Here is a 21,739-nt window from a genome sequence, read left to right as displayed (position 1 = left end):
TAGTCTAATAGTGCAGACTTTTGGAGAGGGGCATTAATAGTTCTTTGACTGATTTCTTGTCCTTGTAATGGTCTAAAGAGGTATTTCCGTTGCTATTTACGGTTGTTGTATCACTATTTTACTTTTCTTTTTTTCAAAGTTCTAAGCCATGATATTTTCTGAAATTTTTAAGTTATATTAAAAAGGAATATTCAAGTACCCCCATCTCTATTTTTGAAAATTAGCCATACCAGTACCAGTCTCTGACATCTCAAAGTACCCAAGTCCTGGTAACTTTGGGAAAAAAATGCTTGATACCTCCCAAAATGACTTATTTAAATTATTTTACTTGTGAAAAATAGATTTCTCATTTTTTAATCAAACCCTACTACTATAGAAAATTTCAAATAAATTCTAGAGATAGAAAATAGCTGGAAAATTCTAGAGCTAGAAAATAGCTGGAAAATTCATACGATAGCACAGATTGGCTTTTCCACCATCTGAATGCTGAAAAATTCAAAGTTCCTTCTTCCTTTAAAAGTTTGGATCTGGGAACAATTCAGATTATGCTGAGAAACTCCTTTGAAAAGAGGAGAGCCCCAGGAAGAAAATCATTAAAAGTCTCCCTCTTCGACAGGTTGAAAGGTCAAATTCCAGTTCTGAAGAAGAAATAGTGATCATTAAGAAGAAGTAGAGAGGTTGATTAAATAGGACTGTGTTTAGTGTTTATATTAGGTCCTTTTTTCCTGCTTTTAGATTTGGTCGATCTATAGATTAAGCTAGTTTATTTCCTTAAAATGTTCAAATTCTCAGCATGCATACTGTATACATAAAGGGCATAACCTGTCTAGAATACATAAATCCTATAAACTCCGAAAAAGACTTATAAGCGGATATCATTCTAGTTTGATACTAACGCCAAACAGGTATGCAGCAAGAATATATCATAGACCTAACCAATCTGGAATAGGCATTTTTTATTACATTGTATAGGTCTTTTAATGCATGCAAACACTATAAATGGACTCACCTTCTTGGTAAGGCTATAATAGCCTGTTTACTGCTTTGCCATTATTGGTTTAAGCTTATTTCTAAATTTATGGTTGTTAGAAATAGGAGGTGAACTGGGGTGACCTCCATATAGGAGGTCTTAAGTTCCACACTCACCTACTAATATATGTGCCTGGCCTACTTTGCCTAAAAAAAGAAAAAATATCATGGCAGGATATTGTATCCTGGGTAATCAGTTACCTGGTTATAAAAGGGGTTAATATCCAGATAAAAGATTATCAAGATACAACAAGCTGAAATATTATTTGATCATAAAAAGAGGATAATGAGCTTTTGGAATTGTATCATAAATTGAGAATTGGTTAGGTTTTATTATAATCATTGAGATCAGTTTCCCAACATTAAAATTAATAATCCTCAATTGGAACCATCTTTATGAGGCTTCACATTCATTAACAACATACCCTTTTTGAAATCTACAAATTTTGCAGTAAATAAAATTGGTTAGATTTATTTTCAATTAGAATATTACAGCATAACATTACATTATTGATGATGACTGATTTCAAAATAAAGTTTCATTTAAAACATTTATTTAGTTTTAACTTCTGTACTATTAACCAGGTAACATTATTATTTTAATTCTTTTATCCCAACAGTCTAACAACTTGATCTAGCTGTTAAATGAGGAAGTATGTGCAGATCTATATCCTCAGTACAGAATGACAGGGAGGCACACTGGTCAAGTCACAGTTTCTATCTTTACTAATAAGGAGATTATAAAAAGGGGCTTTACTAATAAGAATATTATAAAAAGGGGTATGCCCCATTCTCATGTATTTCTATGTATAAAAGGGTAATGCCCTATTAATCAAATGTAAAATGAGGAATGCCTCATTATAGTTTTTGTAATCAGGACATAGGACGAAAGTCCTGGGCAAAAGGGAGGTTTTTCTTGCCTCCATTGCCCGCATTGGATGGAGGAGAATGTACAAATTATCTTGAGTTATTAATAAAAAGGCCTTTGCCATCGGTTTGGCTATAAAAACAAAGAAAAAAAGATAATAGCTGGAAACCCTTTCAAAAAATAATTATTTAATTCCAGAAAAATAAACTGTTTACAATGCCAAAATGCAAATATTCTCAAGTTTACAAAATTGTCACTCACTGTAACATCTGTACAAGCATATGGCTAGGGATTTTTACTGCTGTAGGAATGGTTGTACATGCACCTTTTGCAGCACAGCCATTGAAAAATTATAAATATTTTTATGCTGTTGTTTGAACCCTAAGAATGCAGTTTCAAATTCAATCCTTCCCCATGGTGCTGATCTGGTAGGATGTACAGAGCACTGAAAAACTGTACAAATGACTGGAGATAGTTTAGATCTGAAAAAAATCAAAAAAAGTATAAAAGACTGTAATGATGAATCCAATGTATGGTTACCAACATTCATAAGATTAGAATTTCATCTTGACACAGGTTCTACAGTGGATCTCCCATTCAACAAGTGATCTAGGTCATAGAATGGACAAAGAATATTTGCACCAATCCTTGTAATCTTAGTATTCAATTGTTTTTCTTGAATTCCACATGATTTATATTCAACTCAACCTATTAGGTACCTATTCTCAATCCCTTTTTCAAATATATGGTGAACATGAGATGAAATGAGTTTGAGGAGCTGAATTTAATAGACGAAAGCTAAGTCACAGGATTCGTCGAATTTCATCCATGAGATTCAGATTTCAGCGAACTTTTAATCTTTCCGAACTTCGAATTTTATGATATTTAATATAATAGTATTTTATTTTAAACTGATTTTGAGTTATTTAGTTAAATTGTTTAGCAGTGTTGAACTATTTTGACAATTTTGTGGTTATATTACTAATATTTAAAAATACATAAGTATATATAACTAAAATTTAAAGTCGAATTTTTTTCCAAATTTTTACCCTTGCTGAATTTCATTTGAATTTTATGATTGACGAACTCGAATTCGAATTCGAACCTTGTGACTTAGGACGAAAGTATCTAATAGTGTGCCTACATATCCAGAACTGCAGAATCAGGCTCATGTAGTTCTCCTAGGGACTCTACTATTTCTAATAAGTCAATTAAGAGATTCAAATTATATCTTGATTCTCTAAGACATGACACAAACTAAGCTTCATAATCAAAAGACTCAAAGGTTTGCTAAAGTCGAGAAAGATAATAATCTTTATTTTTTGCTTGATTAAAATTTTCATTCAAATAGCCAATAGTGGCATGTTGTGATGGTTAAGTTGTTGTGTTGTTATCCTTGCCATCAAGGTTCAAATCTCATGGGGATGAGGTCCCCCGTTTGTGGCCTCACTGGTTCATAGCTCCAGGTCAAAGCGTTACCCCTCAAATAAATAAATAAAATTTTCATTCAAATAGCATTTGGTTTTTGTTTTTGGTTCAATTTCTTCTGCACTCCAAATGATCCAAATTTTGGTTTAGGTGTTCAAACAAGCAAGTTTCACGGCTAGGAAAATGTCACAAGTGCACTTGCAGCAAGGTGTAAGTCACTGGCAACAATATTGCAAGTACTTGTTGAGCTGTTGCAGGTGATCAATAACGTGCTACAACACATGAGGTTGTTCTTGACCTTATCTTCTATCTGTTTGTTTCTTTTCTTGAAACCATAATAAATTGTTCCTCTTTTGACAGTCACTATAGCCAACCATTGCCGTTCACGGAAACAGTTTCTCTTGCATGCATAGGTGTAGTCATTCCCCTACACCTTGTAAGACTTCTATTATAATCCTAAGATAAGATACAAAGCCAACAACACATAAAGGCAAGGCACAATAGTGTCTAAGTACTCTAGTGTCTAGCACACTAGTAATGTCTTTAAGTTTCCAATGATTGATGCACTAACCAACCTATCTGATGAATCCTCAATGCCAACCTAAACTAATTCCACTCTAGACAATACATATTTTTACCTCATATGGACAAGAGTGTCATCATCAATTACCATCTTTCACATGTCCCCATTTAATATAGACATTTTACACAAGCTAATATCATGGAACCATATCGAATAAGGTAATTTATTGCTAAACATTCATTAGAGCAGCTATAGAATTAAACTTTCTATTAAGTAATGATGAATCCAATTATAAGTTAACTGATCATGAATCCAATGTATGGTTACCAACATTTATAAGATTAGAATTTCATCTTGATACAGGTTCTACGGTTGATCTCCCCATTCAACAAGTGATCTAGGTCATAGAATGGACAAAGTATGTTTGCACCAATCCTCGTAAATCTTAATATTCAGATGGTTTTCTTGAATTCAACATGATCTATATTCAACTCAACTTATTAGGTACCTATTCTCAAACCCTCTTCAAATATATTGTGAACATGAGATGAAATGAGTTTGAGGAGCTGAATTCAATAGACAAAAGTATCTAATGGTGTGCCTACATATCCAGAACTGCAGAATCACGCTCATGTAATTCTCCTAGGGACTCTACTATTTCCAATAAGTCAATTGAGAGTTTTAGATTATGTTTTGATTCACTAAAACATGACATAAACCAAGCTTCATTACCAAAAGACTCAAAGGTTCGCTATAGTCTAGAAAAATAATAATTTTTATAATTTGCTTGATCAAAATTTTCATTCAAATAGCATTTGATTTTTGTTTTTGGTTCAATTTCTTCTGCACTCCAAATGATCCAAATTTTGGTTTAGGTGTTCAAACAAGAAGGTTCCATGACTAGGAAAATGTCACAAGTACACTTGTAGCAAGGCACAAGTCACTTGCAACAATATTGCAAGTGTTTGTTGAGCTGTCGCAGGTTATCAATAACATGCTACAAGCTTTTTCTTCCTGCTGCAAATCACATAAGGTTGTTCTTGACCTTGTCTTCTATCTGTTTGTTTCTTTTCATGAAACCATAATAAATTGTTCCCCTTTTGGCAGTCACTATAGCCAACCATTGCAGTCATGGCAACAGTTTCTCTTGCATGCATAGGTGCAGTCAGGAGAGAATTTAGAGCAAAAAATGAGGTGATTGAGATTGGCTCGCTTGAGAGAAACTCTCATTGCAATACTGAAGAGGGCATCAGGTGTAAAAGGCTTGTCTTTGTAGCAAGAGCAGAATGGAGGCAGAAGAGACTGTAGAAATGTTGAAAAGCTCTGAAATAACCATTGGAATGGTATAATAACCAGCCCTTTGGGTATTCTCCAGCTAAAGATCTGTGTCATGTGTTCTTGCATGTGCCTTGTTTATTTGTCTGATTCCTTTCTGTTTATTTGCTTGATTCCTCTCTTTTTATGCTGCTGCAAGTTAATTAACCATCAGAGCATATGATGAAAATTGCGATTTTAGAGCTAACTTAAGAAAATACATAACCAATGCATTACTGGGGTTATAAAACAGTTGTTTGCAGATCACTGAAGATCTGTGTCGTGCATTCTTGCACATCATGTGCCTTGTTTATTTGTTTGATTGCTTTTTGTTTATTTGTTTGATATTTGATTCCTTTCTGTTTATTCAAATGTTTATGCTGCTGAAAGTTAATTAACCATTAGAGAAGTGTATGCTGAGAGCTGTAGTATTAGAGCTAACTTAAGAAAATCCGTAACCAGTGCATCACTAGGGTTATATACAGTGGTTTGGAGATCACATGGTATCAAAATGGGTTTGTATAACTGCTCTATGATCTTATTGGCTTGTACCCAACACAAGATCAAGTTGCTGTCAAAGTCTTGCATCTATTGAGCTTCATATTGAATCAAGATATTTGGATAAGAAGGGCAAGGTCAGCAAGAATGGAAACAGAAGATGGCAAAGCAAGATCCTAGTTGAAAGTGGATGTGACCAATATATTTCTGGTTGAGGTAAAGACAAATAGGCTAGAACGTATGATGTTCTCCTTTATAGCAAGAATGGACAGTCAAAGGGTGCACCAAAATGAAGGTGAACCTAAGAAAGTGAATATTAAGCAAGAAGACTCTTGGGAATTTGATTGCGGTGGAAGATTTGTGTCTTTTCAGCCTAAAATTGAATTGAAAGAGTGATTGAGGAGGGTGAGACCAGCAAGAATGGAGAGAGAAGATGGAGAAGCAAGATTCTAGTTGAAAGTGGATGTGGCCAATCTACTTTTTGGTTTGAGGTAAAGCTATAGATAGGCTAGGAAATAAGATGCTCAGCTTGATAGTGAGAATAAATAGTGGATGGACCAAGACTAAGGTGAATCTGAAAAAGCAAGTATTGAGCAAGAACACACTCAAAAACCTGATTGAACTGAAAGACTTGTGCCTTTTGAACCTAAAATTTTATGCAAGGGCTGGGGTTAAGAAAAGTGAGGTCGGCAAGAATGGAAAGAGAAGATAGGGAAGCAAGAATCTAACTGAAAGTGGATGTGGTAAAGATATTTGTGGTTGAGAGAAAACTAGATAGACTAGGAAGTAAGATGCTCTCTTTGATAGCGAGAATGGATGGTAGGAGGCTGCACCAAAACGAAGGTGAATCTGAGAACACAAATGCTGAGCAATAAGTCACACTAAAAAAACCAATAAATTCTTCTTAGTGGAGGCTTAAATTGATATCCAACCATATGATGGAGAAATAAGTGCAAGAATGTAGACCAATTGGGTGTTCCAAATGGAAATAACTTTCAGTTTGACTTTAGACCCATCAATTTCCATAACAACAAATATCTTCTTTGAGGCTAAAACTTGCCAGGCATGCTTATATCTAGTGTTAGAGTTGTGTGCATTCCTTCAAGACTCAAAAATTTGCACCTGTTTTGATGTAGGAAGATTTCAAATTACTGTTGCCTATGCAATTTTACCCCAGCTGCTATGAAAAAGAGTGGTTGATGGAATGACGCCATTTGAAGCAAGAACAAGGACAGAACAAAAAGCTCATTTGAGAAAATTGAAGAAAAAAAAGGTACAGCTTGGTAAGGACATCTTGGAACGTAAGGTGCTAATTAAGCATGTGTCAAGTTCACTTGACATTTATAAAGTGTAATTCTCATTGCTTAACTCCAAAATATTGATCAGGCGTACCCAAGCCAATACCTTGAATTCAATGGAAAGAGGGATCTGTTCACTTGCAGCAAGGGTGATGAGCAGCAATGTGATGGCAAGAAGAATCCAGCGGACAAAGGAAGAATTGTAGTTCCCTGTCAAAGACAAAAGGCAAAGGTAGAAATAAAATTCAACATAGTTATCAGAGATATGCATGAAGAGGTGAGTTGTTGGTATTTGCATCCCAGCTTAATACCTTCTTGGAGGAAGAAGAAGAAAGAAAAACCATAATCTACATGGAGGAAGAAAACAAAGATGCGGAGACTTTGAGGTTAATGAGCATCTTTCTTATCACATGTTGAACAAGGGTGTTGTTTTAGTGAGTGGCGAAGTCCAAGTGAAAAGCTGCTCATCAGGTTACTCCATGTCAAGATGAAAGCCAGAGGTAAAAAAAGTTTGATGCTTTTTTAATCTGTGTACTCAAGCAAATCTGATTGCTTGCAATATGTTAGAAGAGACTGATCTGAAAGAGGCTGACCAGCCATTTTCATATTCTTTGGGTTGGTTGAAAGATGACGTGAAGATAAAAATTACAAAATAGTGCAAGTTGTGATTTAGATTATCATTAGATTTAATTGATGAGGTTCTATTGATATGTTTTCTTTGGACAATAAGGGTGTGATCCTAGGAAGTTGCTTTGGCTTGTACTTCAAAAGGAAAATATTTGATCAATGCAAGTGAAATATTTTTAGTCTTACAGTCTAAGAGTGCAGCTTAAGGGGTTGAAACAGAGTTTCATGCATGAAAGGAACAAAAAGTCTGCTGAAGGGAAAAGAGCATCAAGACTTAGTTGTCATTCTTCTTGTGGCTTCTATTACTGTTTATGCGCTGCAAGTTGATTAGCAATTAAAACAGTGTATGTTGAGATTTGCACTTTTATAGCTAACTTAAGAAAATTCATAATTGGTGCATCAGTAGAGTTATCAAACCAATTGTTTAGGGATCGTCAAGGTTGTATCTTACTAAATTAGTAATTTGTAATGGTGTCCCTTTAAATACTAATCATTTTATGGGCTCAAACCTCTCGTGAAATCCAATCCAAAGTTCCAAAACTCGGGCTCAGTCGGACTCGGTAAGACTGACTTGTGACTTGGCAAAATGACTTGACAAAGTGAAAAAACCCTTGAAATTTAGAGATTTTTAAGGATGTAAAACTTGTTCTGTGCACCCCATTATTGAATAAAGCTTAAAGACACAATAATATCATCAAATAGAAGCTAATTTGATCACATACATAAATATACATCAATCACATAAGTTGATGTGCATTAATACATTGATGAAAATTAATACACAATATTCAAACATAACAATAGGCATTTTATGTTGACTACATCATGACCCCCAAAAGAAAAAGACAAGTATACATCAAGTAGTTATGGGCAGACTAATAACAAGAGTGTAAATAATGACTTGTATTGAGCAAACTCAAAGTTGAAGTGTACTTCAAAAATAAAATGGGGTTTGGGGCAGTGCCCCTTGTGGGGACCTAGGGGCAATACCCCTTGTGGGAATCAAGAAGCAGGCCCCTTGTGTGGGTCTGGGGTAGCACCCACAGCAAGGTCAAGGGGTAGAAACCCTTGTGAGGGTCGAGAGGTAACGCCCCTCACGGGGTCTAGGAGACAGGGTGAGGTTGATGGGCAGCGCCTCCATTGCTTAGACCAAATTCGCACCTTCAAAACTACAAAAAACTTCGTAGCCTGCATCATTTTCTTGAAATTTTAAGATACCCAAAGTAGTACTAATAAAGCCCAAAAATGCAATTTCCAAATCTTTTACTTGTCGAATAAAGCACAAGAACTAAAGTAACTGCAATTGCCGTAGGGTAGGGTGGCATTCACGTAGCTTCTGTTTGATGATGTTATCGCAACTCGATGGGCCACTCGAGTTCTAGACATGACTTGTGTACCTCAATTTGAATGTTTTTAGGGTTGCAAGGAAGGAAAAAATCAAAAAAGTTTCTTATGTCTTTTAAATGCCCAACTTTACATTGACATCAACCAAGTCATCTGGCTCGGAGACGGCAAGTCAAGCTATGCCTCGCAACTCGGCATGTCACATACCTGACTTGTCCAAGTTCAAGCCAAGGTCATTTTGACCTAGCAACCTTGACTCGATTCACAACTCGGCGAGTTTGGGAACTCTAATCCAATCTTACAATTCTTCATTATCTATAGATGAATTCCATTTTCAACTAAAATATATCCTTTAAAAGTAAAACACAGTCAATGACTATAAGTTGTTCCCCTTTGGCCACCAAAGCGATAATGACAATAGTTAGATTCTCCTACAATGAGAGCCACCTTTTATTTTTTATTTTGAAATTTAAACCTAATAAGGAACTCTAAAAATCACCTTCAGTCTAGGAGAAAAACTGAGTTTGAAAAACAAATCAACCTTTATAATTCTACTTCATAAAGTCATATCCTAGGAAAGAAACCATTTCCCTCTAGTTTTTTCATTAAGGAAATGGTACAGCACAAGAACATCCTACAAAATAAGGAACGAGTCTTCAATAGGAGAACTCTAGTATAAAATATATATATAATAATGATTGTTCAGTATCAAAACAAAGGTTCAGAATGTTGGATCAAAATACTTCGGGCCAAAACTGGGCAGCGCCATGCAGATTGTTAATGGCAACAGTGCAAGGAAGATGTCCCCAATTTGAGTTCTCGATTTCAGGATTACTTTACACTCGACTCTCTAATAGAGAATATTTATACAAGGAGATATGAAGATTTTGTGCAAATTCGACCATAAACCTCTTTCAAAAATGTCCTCAGTTCAATTTCTGACAGATCGAATTCAACTGTTACTGAAAGCCCAGAACAGGCAATTTACAGCTGTTTGGTCTTCTAAATGGAGTACATGATTGATTACTTAATGAAAGCTTCTTCACTTCATAAAAATGCTTGGGGATTGAGACATTTATATAGAGATCCAAAGCTTTGCTACCAACAAGGCATTTGAAGATGCAGTCTATGTTATTATAGAGCTCAGAGACAACTAGAGATTCCAAAGACAAATACAATTGAGTCTTCTACATGGGCAGCTTGATATTTTTACTCTATCTACTCTTTAAATTCAAGAGTGGATAGATGAAATGATCAGCATAGGAGTACAAAGCAGCACTTTCCATAGACATATGAAGCTGCCGATTCGCTAAACGTGTATCTAACTCAGATCATAGTAAAAAACTTTGGCAATAACTTGGCTGCCCTAAACGAATTAAAAACTCAAGTAGCTTAAGGATAAACTCAACAATAACTCAGCAAATTATCTAATACTGAAAAAAAATTAAATTAAATTAAATATTTTGGAAAAGACATGCATGTTATTGAAATTATGGACCATATTACTGATTTGCTTCATATATAGAACAAAATTATATTTCAATACACATCTCATACAAAATGATAAGTTCAAAACATATAAACTTCAAATTTCAATATCAATAAAATTTTAAATACACAATTTTTTTTTCCCAGACTGCAGTAATCAGGTACAATACCCCCTAAATACACAATTACTATCAAATATTTATGAAAATTTGAAAATTTACAGAAATATCAACTCAGATACATCATTAGCATCATTAAATATAATCAAACCACTCAATCAAAATATGACCCATTTCTGTCAGTATAAATTCTGTCTTGTGGTAGGAGTAATAAGCCCATTTTATTTTGTCTTACTTCAAGTAATAATGTAGTACAATATCTTCCTTGTGGTAGGATTAATAAGCACAATTTCAATTTGTCTTGTTTAAAATAATGATGGAGTAAATCAGGATAAGGTATAATATCTTCCTTGTGCTAGGAGTGATAAGGACAATTTCAATTTGTCTTTCTTGGAATAACGATGTAGCAAATCAGCATAATAGGTCACAAGTGAAGAAAATGGTCAAATAAACTATCAGTATGGACAATAGAAACAGACCCAAAATTTCTACACTGTAGCCCATCAGCCAAAAAACACTCATAAAATGTGACAATAATGTCATGAGGGTCCTATTTGAATTGACAGTCGAGTTTTTACCCTAAGTCACAAGTTTCAGTGCCTTTCTCTGCAAGTTTGGTATATTTTCAAGTCTGACTTGCACCAAAATTTTCACATTGCTGGGCCCCAAGTAATAGTGTGAGATACTCACTGCTCATATTGACTCAGTTATAAGTATGGAGAGTAATTGTAGGTTTTTCAACTATGACTCAGATGATGAAGTACGCCAGAAAGAATGCATTACATCCAAAATAACAGAATGATAGTAAAGTCATAAGACCAAATGCATGCAGAAAAAAGATTTTTGAAAAGTTTCTACTTGCAGACTTGAAGAAACATAGATGAAACAAACAACAATTTTGATCAGTAACTCAGTAATCAAAGAAGATAAAGCTTCTATAATGCAATATGTGGGCTATAGCACTCTACAAACCCTCTCACTAGCGGTTCAAGGATTCTATGATCAAGTGAGTAATAACAAGCTGATTATTGAGAACAAAATTGATGAAGAAGAGCTCCAGTGAACAATCAATTTCCAAGGGATTCAAAACTCTTGGTTTTCCCTTTCAAGATTTTGCAGCAGTGTTTCCTCAGATGGGACACTTCTGACTGTCCTTCATTCTTATTCCAAAATAGATATGGATCCATGACATAGGAAGCGTAGGTAAACCATAAGGGTTGTCCATGGAGGTCACCCACTCTGCTTGCAACCCCATTTGCAAAACCTTCACCAAGTGTTGTGCCTTGTGAACCATTCATTAGGAACCCCCTTAAACTCATCAATTGAAGTCGGAAATATTTTCCACAGCAAGTCAAAAATTGTTATATTGGATTCAACTGTGATATTAATAATGGATCCTGATTCATGATAATATGTTGATAACTAGCATAAGTAAGCATGTCTGATAGATTTTATGATCGACACGGCAAGGATTTTTGCACAAATTCCCAAGACATCTTTATTTCCTTTCAAATCTGGGTGGATTTTGACTATCATGCCAGCAACAAATGCATATGTACAAGTAGTCTTCTTTTCGGTCTCCACCATGGGCATGGCTGAAAGCTGATACAGGGATAGCAGTCAATAACAGAGAAACTCAGCTTTTCTCCATTCTCACAATTACGTAGCACATAAAACCTGGGATAGATAAAAAAAATCTTTACCTGCTCACAATAAATTGATATAGAATGCCATTACATTCCTATTATACCAAGAATTTGTTTACCATAAGAGTCCTTTTTACAACAAATTTGAGAGATTATTGTTTTACGGTCTACCCATTTGTTGTTTCCTTGAGACAAAAGAAAAGAGAGACAATTTTCAGACCTTGTCAAATACATTCTCTGATAATGTAAAAGAACTAGTCCAAAAGGCATTTTCTGGCCTTAAATTGACAACTTAATTAGGTTTGATAGAGGGTATATGGTATGACATTTGTGGGGTATTTTAAGTCATTATTGTTGGAGTTTATGAGAATTGATGTTGCAGAACATTTACCGATCATATAGATGAGCTGCCTCTTCTTGTGACCCCACTGTTCCCAAATGAATTTGTTTCTTTTCAACCTTAATAGCCGCTTGCCATTTCATGTTTTTGAAATAAACACCTCGCATCAAACATGGCTCCTGATTATCAAACTGCTTCCTTCTTTGACGCTTTCTCCGCTTCATTTCATGTCCTGCAGCATAGCAAAAAACCTCTAAAAGTTTGCTAGAAATCCTGTAAAAGAAGTGACTGCTCAATTTACCATCAACATTTGCAATACCAATTCACTTTGCTTTTGGTAGGCTTGAGGCCTGACTAGCCAAATATTTCTCCTACAAGAGCCAGAAATGTATTTGATTCATATGTTGAGGCTGAGGCCTATCTTTCCAAGTAAGCCATTTTTCACTAAAAGCTTGGGGCATAGCAAATTCTAGGTCTGTGTTTACCAGATAAATACTTACTGAACAAAGAGTTCTAATTCTGGGACAAAGTGTCAAGGAATCTACAAATACAGTACTTTACTTTTTTTTAAAGTTAAATGAATGCAAGGGTGGGAAAGTGTTTTGTTATCTACAAACAAGGGAGTTAACTTTTTGAGAAAGTTAAATGGATGCAAGGGCCTCAAGAATGCAATTTGAATCAATTCAATTTCGTCCATGTACTCATTTCTGAAAGCTGTCAAATCTAACACCAGAAAGAAGCATTTACAAGATGGCTCATTTTCTATTAAAAATACAACTACTGAACAATGCAATGCATGGTCCAACAGAAATGACTATAATACAATAAGAGCAATATGATATTTTTGATTATTCTAAAGCCATTCAACCATAAGTGTTGTGAACACGAAAAAATTTACCGACCTGAACTTTGCAATTTATGTTCCTTTGATGAGCTGCACCCAGACACATTTGATGATCCGAGGCTTGGCTCCAGAACCTGCCCCTCAGATCAATGATTAAATCAGCAATGAACTAGAACGTTCAATTTGAGATAGAATCACAAGAGCGCCATAAAGTAATTTACCAAGCCCAATAACTTTTCCCAGATGTTTCAGCCACACTCAACGGTGTACACATTGATCGAGGCAATTAATGTAATTTTGCCATATACTCAGTAGTAATCTTATATTTGAGTGTCGATTACCCAAACAAAAAAAGTTTCTTACCAACCTAAATGTTTGTACTTTTTGGTTATTATCACAAAAAAGAAGCCAAAATACAATTAAATAATAGAATAAAGTTGAAACATTAGCCACAACAAAGCAATTCAATTTCAGTTAAAATTCTAAAAACAATGAACAGAACAGAACTAATGAGTATGCTTCAATGTTTTTGTTTTTCTTTTTAACTAACTCTTGCTAAGGATGGACAACATGAAAAATCATCTTCAGGATTTTGAAAATATGTGCAAATACTCTGAAAATTTTCAATCAATGGTTCATCTTCTTATATTATTGCTCCATCTTTCCTGAAATGCAATTGGCAGTGGATAAATGATGACAAGCTAGTTTTCTGTGTAGCCAATTGGCTTGGTTTCAAATAAGTATTGATATCTGAGTGTTGACACGTTAGTATTGGCAATTCAATATGAATGCATTCAAAATCTTGCTTCAAGCAAATGTTCAAAACCACCTCTAAAAAAATGCAAACCGAAAAATGGCATGGATCCAGACAGGTTTTGAGTACAGTTTTTGAATATTACCTGTTTCTGCCGACTGAAATCAAATGAAAACATTGACTGCGTGGTTGCAGAATGAGTTTTAGGATTCTCGTTGGAATATTCTGCCACTTCACCATTTTCATTCAACCTCACAACTTGCACTAGGTATGTATTTGCTCCTGAAAAGTAAACAAGAATTATTTTCTCAAATAGTTTGTACCAAACCAAATGCCACTCTAATGAGCTTCTGATATCGTTCTCATGTCATTTTCAATTTGAACAAAAACACTGTCAGCAAGAAAGTACTGATCATGTTACTGTTGCACAAAATAATTACTACAATATTTGACTGAAACTACATCATAAAGGTAATTGTTGTGGTATACAGCCAAAGGCCACAATAATGGCAAAGCTCCTGCCTGAAGAAAACATCTCCAGATTCAGAATAATAGCATGAACCATAAAAGTAGAGATTTCCTTATCTTTATGAACAAAAAAATGAAGAGCTTGGAGCTATGTAGAACACTAGAGAAAATAACATGTCCAAGTTTTTCAAAATTCTTGCAGATTTGATTTCTTCTTCTTAAAATATGCAACTCTGAACCCAGCAGGCAGTTATGTTATTGTAACAACATTTACATTGAAGCTATAAGTACCTGGTGATAAACCCAAAAGTTTGCGCCGCCGAATGCTCACCATAGCTAATTTGTTGATTTCCCTGAAATTAAATGAATAGTTTAGCAATATTGCACCTTTATAGTCCCTGTTCAGATGTAAATTCCAGAAATTTAATGATTTAAAACATTACGCTAGTTTCTACTTTGATAACATAAATTGCCATAACTTTACTCTGAAGCAAAACCAATTTCACTAAACTGTATATTAGTAGTTTTCAGTACATAGACACTCCACTTTATTCATTTTCTATGTTAAATTACAGTTACAACAGTTTATCAAAAGCTAAAAGCATTGGAACAAGTAGCAGACATATCAACAAAAAGCCTTCCTTAATTCTAATTCTTAGCTTGTTTCTGATATTTTTCCTAATTCAAGAATTGCTATTGGAATGTGATTCATGTAGAAATTTATTTCACTTTCTAGCATTATATAAAAGGCATCAAGTATGTTTCGAACAAAAGAAGTTTGATACTGTGGTTTGCTCAGATTCTAAATGTCAATTTGCAAAGAGTGTCACCGTGCTTCCGAATTTGGAGAAACTTGTAAACACAGTATAGCCCTAGTACCATGAATAGGCTTTCTTGACATAAGGGTGAACAAGTTATTTCTTTATTGTCCTATAGCCTTTGAGTGATTACCTTGCTATTGGAGGGGAGGAATTAAATCATCTTCAGTTGAAGAAATAGTAGAATGCATCTTAAAGGAATTTAGAATGCATATAGCTTGGGACATGCCAATGTTCTCTCTCACCTCAACATTCAAAATTTTACCCTTAAGAAACTTGGAATGCCTTGTAATCATATTATGTCATGTCCCTGACATAATGGATCCCTAAAATAGACATTACTCATTACTCATCAGAAAATTCTTCTCTCACATCTCAACATTCAAAATGTTATCCCTAAATAAACTTGGAATGCACTGTAATCATATCATGTCACATACCCAACATTAAGGGGCCCTAGAATAGATGTTACTGGTCAGAAAAATCTTATTTAAGACTACAGAATTTTCTCATAAATATGGATATAGGCCAGAACCCTGCAGTAGCACTGAGGCAGCAATTTACACCAATAATTGTGTGGATTGTCACAATTCTATAGCAGATTAAATAACCAAAATAATGCAAAACACACCCCCATCACCATAGACAATGAATACAAACACTCAGTGTTATTAAAAGATGATTTATTTTGTGCGATCTGCTGAAGAAAGCAACCATGATTGATAAGGTTAGATTATTAACTTAACAAATGGAAACAACTGAAAGTGAAGGAGTAAAGATCATAACGGAAGGAAGCGTCACTTGAGAAGAGTTGCATTAGATCAAGGGCCACAATCTCTCAGCCCCATTGACCACTAGTGCTGGAAGGAAGGATATGGAAGAGGAAACGAGGAAGTCAATAGAAGAAGACAAATGTAAGTGTCCACTAAAACCAATACAAAGAACACAATCACAGACCAAGGGTAGATCACTGTGAGGAGAAAATGCAAAGTGGCTCAGACCTGTCACAGATCAAATCCAGTAACACTATATCCATCAGAAGGAAGAAGAATATCATGGGGAAATAAGCATGAAGAATATCGAATCACAAGGGAAGTAAACAGATTTGGAGTTACTCATTAATAATACACAACAGATTTGAACATGTACTGTGGTTTTTTCTCCTTATGCATGGCATGATGTGTAACATTTCTATCTGCACAAGACTAACTGACATTGCATTGTTGCAATGTGGTTAGCATAGCATAATAAATATTATCTGTATCTGCTCATTACTAATTAGGATATGCTGTTGATAACTGATTATCGCATATACAGAATACATGCATATTATTATTCTTTGTATGTACTGACTAATTCTTGAGATTAGCTACGGTGGGTAAATGAGGAATTACAAGTAGGGGAATGTTGATGGTGTCATTTTCTAGGTACACCACCTCATGGTACAAGGGTACAAAGGTCTGCCTTCGGGCTTTAGAAAGGATGGACTTCCAGGGCAGCCTACTGAGAATGCTCCTCCTGCTCTATCATGGTAAGTGAATGCTCTAAGAATGTTCTATCATCGAAACTAGGTTAGAAGCGGCAAGATTAAGGGAACAGTTATAAAACATCTCACTAGGTACTCCACCTCATATGGGTGACACGGGCTACAGGAGGGCAAGAGGGATGGTATATACACTCTTGAGCTTAGGGTAGAGGATCTCTAGGACCCTATCGAGTCACCCTATCTTTCCTGCAATCTTGTGATTAGATCTATACTTCTAGTTATGCTTATTTCTAATTAAAGATATCTATTATTAATTATATGAGTTATGGTTATAACTGATTCTTAACTTGCTTGCAGGGTCTTATAATCAAAGTGAAAGGTATCTCTAACCCTACTTGTTTCAATTAAAAATTGTGACCTAGGGCACAATTTGGGCATTTACGGTTTTATAGACATAAATATGAGTCATTCCATTGTCAGTAGCAATTTCTTTAAAGCTCTTCATTTGTTTTGATGAGGATTTTATAAGACAATGGCAAAGGGCTTAGAAATCACAACTCAACATGGTGGTTGCTTGGAAGGAGGTTAAATTGAGTTTTCTAAAATACGAGATTCCAGGGCTTTGATTCCTTTCCTCCCGATTTGTTTCAATCATGGCATTCTAAAGGCGGCCAATCATGGAACTTGTTGGCCAGGAGAGGTAGGCAACCTCACTCCCTTACAGATTTTAACACGATAGCATGGCTTGTTCCAACTTTTAGACTTTAACATTTAATTTGACTGATTAAGTACATCGAGGAATTAATTATGTAGTTTTGATCAGTTGAAAACCATATCTATAATGAAAGTTTGTCCACGAGAAGAAATATAAATTGAGTACTACGGTCAAAATTTATGCTTGGCATCAACATGTTGCAAAGCACACAGAAAAAGATACCGACCTCGCAACATAAGCCTTGAAGAACTTTCCGCTAGCTGGGAAAGCCATCCACTGACTTTGCAAAAATCAATAATCATGTTTCCGTAGGCAACACAAAAGACTCCCCAACTGCGAGAAAAGTGGGACTCACTGACCAGGTTACTTGTGATGAAAACGGGAAAACAGTTTATGAAAAAGGTACCTATTTATCCATCTAAAACACCCCCAATGTGGAACCCCCATCCGATAGTTCACCTGCGAAACACTAATTCAACCACCACCCAATATTATTAATGTGGTGACAATGGTGCCAACAAAGGGTTAAGCCGTCAACAGGCCAACCCAGACTTCAAATGACAAGAATCCTAAAGTTCAATAAAAGTATCCTCGTTTAACATGTGGATTGTACGCAAGCACACAATCCGTGACTCAACCTCCCCAATATAGGCCTGCCATCTCGACTCCATGGTGGCATACCGATGCCAGCAGAAATTTTCCGAAACCAACTCAAGTGAACTCTTTGCACTCAGCGCCGTCGTGTGACCGTGGCAGAGCAACCGAATTGAAGTAACACTCTTATCCAACTGAGCATCCGAAGCGCTACCACTGATTCAGTACACAAATGTCGCGTTTCATGTAACAAATTCAGTCAGTCAAAAGCATACGACCCCGACTCACAATTGCCACCGAACCCCCACTCCCCCACGGGCGTGAATACAACTAGAATAGAGCAAATAAACAGGGCGCCCTTAAGCAAGCAACCAAACTTACTTCCAATAAAAGCTGCAGCATAGCTGATAATGCTCAAAGTTGACCAAATTTCAGCACAAGCAATCACAGTTCCGCCAACTTTGGCACAAATGCGCCAAATAAGGGTACCAATTTAGAAGTAAAGTACCTACCTTTCACCTGCGCGTCCTCCTTCCTCTGACACCAGAAATACCGCTAACATAGACGAAACCGATCCAAATAAAGCAGCGGCAGCTCCATCAATCCCCAGCAGCCCCCGGATCGAAACCCGCAGAGGACCCTTTTCAGGCGTTCCAACACTGAGCGTAGGGTGGTGAGGGTTCACCAAGAAAGCCCGCGAGAGAGACAAAGGAAGAAGCAAACAAATGGGGAACAAATATGACTTGTAAAAGAAGCAGCTGTAAATATAAAAACAAAATCCCCTCGCATGTGAAAGCTGTGTGTGCTTCCCTTCTTCTCCCTCTTCGTCTTCTTCTACCACCTTTTTTAATATCTTCTTCTCCTCTGCTTCTGCTATATCTATCTATATCTGCCCGTCTAACTTGGGGGTGGATAGATGACTTACGTTAATTCTTTCCAAATTAATTAAGCCTGGATTAGCACTAAATATGGCGGGTGCTCCGAGGCCAATCAATGGATGGGCATTCATGAGCATGTGATGGATGATGCTGCCTCAGCACAGAAACATGTTGTCCAATCGAAGCGTAGAGGATGTGTGTTTTCTCAACGCGCAAAATTTTGATGGCTCTTATGTATGTGGGAGGAGTTGACCCTGACTTGTTTCTTCCCATGTTTCTTTGTTTTCTTTTCTTTTTTCCCACTTCCTCGTTTTTAACTGTGGGTTGTTTCTGGTTTTTTATTTTTATTATTTTTACTGCTGTGTTTGTCCTTTTCGCAATTCATTAGGGTTTTGGAGTAAGTACGTAGGAAGTAAAGCTCTGTGGGTTTACTCGTTACTTTCATCCAACAAAAGTTGGTGCTCAGGACTCTCCGGCCTCCTCATTTTCCAATCCGAAAGGACGTCACGTTGGATATAAATTTTCTGTTGGTGACTTTTTTATGGGTATTGATTATATTTTTCTTTTCTTTTTTATTTACATTTGTTTTTTTTTTTTTTTTTTTAAGGTGGGGTGGGGGTAGGGGGCGTTGTCTATGGTGCAATTTATATGCACCTTTTGTAATGAAAGTATAAATTTAAGGCTATTAACACTTTGTATCTACTGGGGTGGGGGAGGGGGAGGTTTGATAATGAATCTAGGTTGTTCTTTTCATTTGTTCTTTATTTATTTTGTTTTTGATAGCGAGGAATTGGCAAGGTAGTTGATAATATTAGTATGTCTGCCATTAAGAAAGGGAAAGTATAGAAAAATACCTCTTTGATAGATATTATTTTTGGAGACTTTGATAGTAAAGTTTTTGGGTCCAATTTAAGGTATGGTGTCAAGTTAGATCTTTGATTTGTAATAGATTTGTTGTTGGGAAAAAACCCTCGTATATATGCGAGATAGATCCATTTGGTGGGGCATTTACCTCAATGGCAAACCTCTTGCATTAATGCGATGTTGTTCTACTAATAGATGGCACAACTCAAGTATTTTTGTTATTCAAGACATATTGGTTGACAAGCATTTGGGGTCCTAGGAAGAAATCAACTCTAAATTTAACATAACAATTTCTCAAAAGAAAACCTTCACTCTCATCTCCAAGGCAATAGACAAATTCTTTCCCGGTAAGCCTATGAATTCACAACATTGGTTGGACCAAGTAAATTGGGTTGATGGCAATGGCTTGAGTACTTGTTCTTGTAAGCATGCTTAAACATAATGAAGACATTATTGTTAGAATTAATCATATTTGGGCTTTTAACTAGGTGAACGTTATCTGATACTTCATCTTTGATTTATTTTGGCACTCTTCTATTGAGCCTAAGATATGCTTGTTGAAAACAATTATTCAATTGCATGTTGTCTTTGATGTTACACAAAATGTCAAGCCTTTACCGAGCAATCAGTAATGGTCGAGCTCACTCAGGCATCGAAGACAGTTTCCTGTATATGTTGAGCATTTAGTTATAACCAAGTTCAGAGATAGTATTGATTGGGCTCAATCGGTTAATGAAGCGAAGTTTGTATTGACCGAGCTCAGTTGATGTTCAAAAGAAAGTCAACATGAAGTCAGTATTGACCGAGTTGGGTCAGTTAACATTAGAACTTTTGTGTTAACCTAGTACTCAATTTTGTATTAGCCGACTGTTGGTATATTAAGTCTAATAAATTTATCGGTTAATACAAGCTTACTTAAGGGATGATAATTGTTTGATTAAAAGAGTATTCAAGCCGACTTGACAAGGTGAATCATATATATGAAAGGTCAAGTTGAAGATTGAAGTAAGGAAATGTGGAATTGAAGAAGATGAATTAACATTTCTAGATTAAAGTGTCAAAAGACCTCTAACAAGGCCACTCCTAATAGGGTGAATCAAATCCTCTAACAAAGTCACACCTAACAGTGTGTTTTGTAACCTTTTGACAGGGTTGTCTCCTAACAAGGCTCACTTCAAAAGAGTGAAAAACAATAACTAGTTACAATGGTGGTTTTCTCAAATCGGGTTTCCACATTAAATCTTGGTGTCTTTTGTGTTCATATTATTTTCTTTATGCTTATGCAACTAAGTTATTTATATATAATTATCTCTATGCTAACCGAGTGACAATATTAAATTTAGTGTTAACCGAGTTACAACAGAAAATCTAGTGTTAACTAAGTATTAATAAGGATTTAGTTTAAAGTTTTGTTGACATCTTAAGGGACTTGGACTTGTTTTTGTAGTAATTGATTCACCCCTCCCCTCTCAATTAATCCTCATTTTCAACCATTGGTATTAGAGCTATTGGTGCTTGTAGATAAGGTTTCAAGGACCTAAGCTAAAGATCAAGATGTCTTACAGAAGGGAAATTCCTAATTTGAACTAGGATAACTTCAAGCATAGCAGGAACTCATGAAGCTGCATTTGGCAACCATTGGAGACATAGGCCTAAAATATCTAGAGAACAAGTATGTGGCACCTGTTGGACTTTTGACTATGGACCAAATTTTGGAAAAGAAGAATCATAGCATAATGATGGTTGACATTGCCTCTACTCTCAATTATGTTGAATTTGATGAAGTCAAAGATTGT

The 21,739-nt window shown here is 35.7% G+C and overlaps 1 protein-coding gene across 1 annotated transcript in view; it reads right to left on the bottom strand.

Moving 5' to 3' along the window:
- The window catches only part of LOC149534682 (Integrase-type DNA-binding superfamily protein), a 58,056-nt gene extending 38,846 nt beyond the window's left edge, over positions 1-19,210 (bottom strand). The window contains exons 1-5 of the mRNA XM_089804428.1: positions 18,714-19,210; positions 14,880-14,941; positions 14,266-14,402; positions 13,425-13,500; positions 12,574-12,754 (exon numbers count right to left, since the gene is read on the bottom strand). Coding sequence (XP_089660554.1) covers positions 12,574-12,754; positions 13,425-13,500; positions 14,266-14,402; positions 14,880-14,941; positions 18,714-18,763 — 506 coding nt within the window. The 5' untranslated portion in view covers positions 18,764-19,210. The remainder of the gene's footprint in view (positions 1-12,573; positions 12,755-13,424; positions 13,501-14,265; positions 14,403-14,879; positions 14,942-18,713) is intronic.
- Positions 19,211-21,739: the final 2,529 nt, after the last annotated feature.

The sequence above is a fragment of the Cupressus sempervirens genome, chromosome 10 (genome assembly GCF_028749045.1).
Source record: "Cupressus sempervirens isolate cs-2001-9-10 chromosome 10, ASM2874904v1, whole genome shotgun sequence".
Classification (NCBI taxonomy): Eukaryota; Viridiplantae; Streptophyta; class Pinopsida; order Cupressales; family Cupressaceae; genus Cupressus; species Cupressus sempervirens.
The sequence above is the reverse complement of the archived record's forward strand: the minus strand, read 5'-3'. Positions and strand labels throughout refer to the sequence as shown.